At 41.0% G+C, this 2,095-nt stretch overlaps 1 protein-coding gene across 1 annotated transcript; it reads left to right on the top strand.

The window, feature by feature from the left end:
• The first annotated feature begins 15 nt into the window (after window positions 1–15).
• CAPZA3 (capping protein (actin filament) muscle Z-line, alpha 3) lies at window positions 16–909 on the top strand. The gene has a single exon (XM_009333015.1). It carries the CDS (start codon window positions 16–18, stop codon window positions 907–909), a length of 894 nt encoding a protein of 297 aa, XP_009331290.1.
• The last annotated feature ends 1,186 nt before the right edge of the window (window positions 910–2,095 follow it).

Genomic DNA, 2,095 nt, shown 5'->3' with positions numbered 1-2,095 from the left:
CCTCCACCCCCCAGCATGGGCGCAAGTCAGGATCTGTGCAAGCCGGAGAAGGTGTCTCTCATTTGTGGCCTGCTGCGCCAGTCCCCTCCTGGGGAGTTTGGCCAGGTTGTCCAAGATCTCTCTGCTCTCGTCCAAGACGACAAGCTGGTGAGGCAGGAGGCTGCCCGTATGGGGGCCTGTCACAACAAGAACAACTTCACACCCATCCAAATAAACGGCCGCACCGTGCTACTGACCCACTACAACAACTTAGGGGGAAACCGCTTTTTTGACCCTCAGGACAAATTCTCTTTTGAGTTTGACCACCTGCGTGGGGTAACCAGCAAACCCCAGCTTCATGGTGTGATGCTAGATGAGGGGGAGCTGTGGCGAGAGGCCCTCCACAAGGGCTTGAAGGCCTATGTGAGCTGCCACTTTCCTGTAGGGAACTGCTGTGTGTTTAAAAAAAGCCTGGGGAAGAGGCAGATGTTTGTGGCCTGCATTGAGGCTCATCAGTACCAGCCTTCAAATCACTGGAACAGCCTTTGGAAGTCAGACTGGACTTTTGCCCTGACTCCATTTACCACTCAAGTTACAGCGATCTTTCTCCTCCAGATACACTACTTCAAACATGCCAACCTCCACGTAAACATCAGCAAGTCTGTGAGTGAGACTCTAAATGTGATAGACCAAAGTCAGTTTGCCACAGATTTTGTGAAATTTGTGAAAGCTGAGGACACCAAGTTTCATGTTGCCATTCTGGAAAACATTCAGGCTTTGTCAGAGGATATATGGGGAAAAAATCTGCGGAGGAAACTCCCCGTTACTCGCACTTTTATGAACTGGAATAAACTATTGAATGATCAGCATCTGAAAACCAATGTCTCCAATACAGAAGTGCCTCCATGCTTACTGAAACACACTATTTGATATGGTGGCCTAAATAAAATAAAAGGAAGAAAAAGACAAAACGGGGGTGTTTAGTTGATTTATTTCTGGATTACTCAGGAGAGTGCAGAAACTATCATCAGTCAACCACCACTTTAAAAAAAGTTCAAGTCTATAGTGACTGAAAATAGTTTGCTGTGTTTTTTTATTTTCTTCATGTACTTTTCAACTGCTTCTAGAGGTACTAGTAATGATCACTGTCAAAGGCAGTACAGTGCTACAGGTGACCCAGCAAGCAAACTCTCACTTTGTAATTTTACCCAATATTATATTTACTTATGTAACTTCATGCTATATGTAGCATTGATTATAAGGAAATTGGTAAGGTAGGTTGGCAAAGATATTGAGGCATTATTTCTAGATTTTTTCATTGATGCTGAAACCCAGGAAATTCAGCCTTCAGGCTTGTCTTATGCATACCTCTCTGCATGTACAAGAGACACCCCTAACAGAGTCATGTAAACAAAGGGAGATCAGTACACAGGAGGAATAGATTTCTTATAGCTAGTGCAGAAGATATTTCAGGACTGACCAGGGATGTATGCTGGCTATTGCAGCGTTACGGAATAAAGCGATGTTACTTCCCTTCTCCCAGTGTTTATTACAAATGCCAAAGGAATGCATGTGGTTTTGTTTTACTTTCAAACTGTGACAGTGATGCTTTGCTAACATGTTTATTACAATAAGTAATAACACAATACCACACTTGCTGTTTTTTGTAAATGTACCTTTTAATTAGTTTTAGTAGAAACAAAGTTTAATTTCAAGCAGTAATGTAAACACTAAACTTCCTAAAAATATTGATGTGAACATTTAAACATTATTCTTATAAATATTATATGTTTTTAATGTAAGCATAAGATTTTGCTTTTGGTCATCACTGCTGGTGGCAATAACATTATCACATGGGTTGAACATGCCCTTTTGTCAATACTGATCAGTGGCTTTATAGCTTCAGTGCTCAGACTGGCCATGATTGCTTTTATCGTCTTTGTTTTAAAATGTAGTAAAGAACTATGCATTGGTATGGTTTTGGGGATAACCAACATTGTGTGAAAGTGCTATCTTCAGATTACTCTTCTGATGCAAAATGAAGACTTTGCATCTGTACTCACACCTGATTTATGAGGTTCCTTACTCTATATATCTGGATATGATAATTAATTAC

This window comes from Pygoscelis adeliae, unplaced genomic scaffold (genome assembly GCF_000699105.1).
Source record: "Pygoscelis adeliae isolate BGI_AS28 unplaced genomic scaffold, ASM69910v1 Scaffold38, whole genome shotgun sequence".
Lineage (NCBI taxonomy): Eukaryota > Metazoa > Chordata > Aves > Sphenisciformes > Spheniscidae > Pygoscelis > Pygoscelis adeliae.
This window is presented reverse-complemented; position numbering and strand designations above follow the sequence as displayed.